Source organism: Urtica dioica, chromosome 4 (genome assembly GCF_054948205.1).
Source record: "Urtica dioica subsp. dioica isolate 48M chromosome 4, U.dioica_male_clone48M_v1_H2, whole genome shotgun sequence".
Taxonomy (NCBI): Eukaryota; Viridiplantae; Streptophyta; class Magnoliopsida; order Rosales; family Urticaceae; genus Urtica; species Urtica dioica.
In genome coordinates, this window is record NC_142759.1 from 46,162,540 (window position 1) to 46,164,436 (window position 1,897).

The 1,897-nt window shown below is 35.8% G+C and overlaps 1 protein-coding gene across 1 annotated transcript; it reads left to right on the plus strand.

Annotated features, from left to right (window-relative positions):
- The first annotated feature begins 438 nt into the window (after positions 1-438).
- LOC149401679 (uncharacterized) lies at positions 439-1,692 on the plus strand. The gene has a single exon (XM_089610316.1). The coding sequence runs from the start codon at positions 1,055-1,057 to the stop codon at positions 1,487-1,489; it is 435 nt and encodes a 144-aa protein (XP_089466442.1). The 5' UTR covers positions 439-1,054; the 3' UTR covers positions 1,490-1,692.
- Positions 1,693-1,897: the final 205 nt, after the last annotated feature.

Here is a 1,897-nt window from a genome sequence, read left to right on the forward strand (position 1 = left end):
CTCGCTTGAAGATGACTTAAATCTGATCGAAGATAATGAAACCAACCCTACATGTTTCACAATCCCAAAGAGCGTGGCTTGCATCAAATAAATGAACACAATAAAACAATGAAAATAAAAATGGAGACCCATTAGAGTATACATGACCCACAAATTTTAATTTACTAAGTAGGACTAGGGCTAGTGCGCCAAAAAAGGAAAAATGAAAAAGAAAAAAAGAAAAGAGCATGGCATTTTGCGCATGGCTGATGCTGAGTCCTATGTCATGTAGAATTTTGGATTGGAAGGAAGCAGTCTTTAGCATCACCCATATTATATTAATTTGCCAATTTATAAGTATTAACTTATTTGCAAAATAATATCCATCGATTCTCACATAAAGAAACTACGAAATAGATATTTTTATTTTAAAAAAAAAATGATATTTGTGAGAGTCCGTCCAAACAAATCACTGTGTCCCATCAATGTCAACACCCAAAAAATATCCACTCTTGTTTTTATTTTCTCTCCTCTCTTCTCTTCTATTTCATTGCTGCGTCTAAAGTTTTTACATTTGGCATGGGATATAAAAAAGTCTTTGGGCTTTGTTTGAGTTTTCCGGTTTAAAGCTTTGATCCTTGAATTGAATCCAAACACTCAATTCTTCCTAAAACCAAACAAACGTCTAGTATTTTATTTTCTTCTTCTTTCAAATTCAAATATATAGTTAAGGAAATACAAAATTATTGTCTTCTTGTATACAATACAAGTTTAGTACTAAGCTGAAATTCTATTCTCGTATAAGCTCAATTTTCCTTTGGCGATAGAAATAATGTCATAAATAGAAAGTATTTTGATTCATGGGTTTATCTGGGAATTTCGTCATCTAAAGGAGGCTATCACCTTTATTTGTCCTTTCCTCACCTTATTTATTTATTTATTTATTTTTTTTATATCAAGGGTTTATTAAAAATTTATCTTAGGTCTAAAAAAGTCCAACAAAAACCTCTCTTCAAATTAAATTATCCCCTTTCCAAATTCAAAGGTCAAAACAAAGCAGTCGATCATAATTCGAATGGGTATATCTGGATTCTTCGTGGTTTGCGTTCTTCACTCTATGATAGCCCTAACCTGTGGAGTCTCAATGATGTTCTACTCCAACGAGCTTTCCGTCTTCGGCCATGGCGTCGAAACGGCGACGAAGCTTCGTGGCTCGACGCCTCACGACGAGCTTCTGATCGCCACCGCCGATTCCTTCTCGGGCCTCCTCTTGTTCGCGCTAGGGTTTCTTCTCTTCACGATCGCCTTCGTCAAGGACAGAGAATTTCAGAGCTTCTTCGCTAAAGCTTGCTTCTTGCTCCACATAGCCATGGCGGTCTGGAGAGCCTGGTTCGGGACGAAGCTCGAGGATCTCGCCGCCGATTGGCCCAGGCAAGTCGCCGGAGATATTGCCTTGGCTCTCTCTTGGGTTTTTCTCTTGGTTTATTCGTGGAGAGAGAAGTACGATTAGATTTATGAATTACTTTAGATCCGATCTTTCCTGGCTTTGGTTTGTTCTTTCCTTGTTTTTAATTTGCCACCCAAAAAATATGAAGAGATTAATATCTTTGTACATCTGTTTTGAAAGTCATCAATGAAAAAAATAAAAAGTTAATTATCATAATCCAAGCTTTTTTTTTTTATTTGAACCGACACTACAGTGTCATTTTTTTTATTTTGCTCTGTGTGTTACTCTTTTTGTTTAATATTTTATTAGAAGTCGCTCGGTCGCAATGCTTATCTTTATCGTATAGCTTTGTCAAGATTTTTTTGGATTTTGTAATAATGCAAATTATGCGGTAGACTCTTTAAGAGGTGTATTACTATATTAAGAGAACTGGATAACAAACAAAAATCGTGTTGCTGTTCTAAGATGTGG

Coding starts and splice junctions, on each gene's coding strand:
- LOC149401679 (XM_089610316.1), top strand. CDS start 1,055: ATGGGTATATCTGGATTCTTCGTGGTTTGCGTTCTTCACTCTATGATA.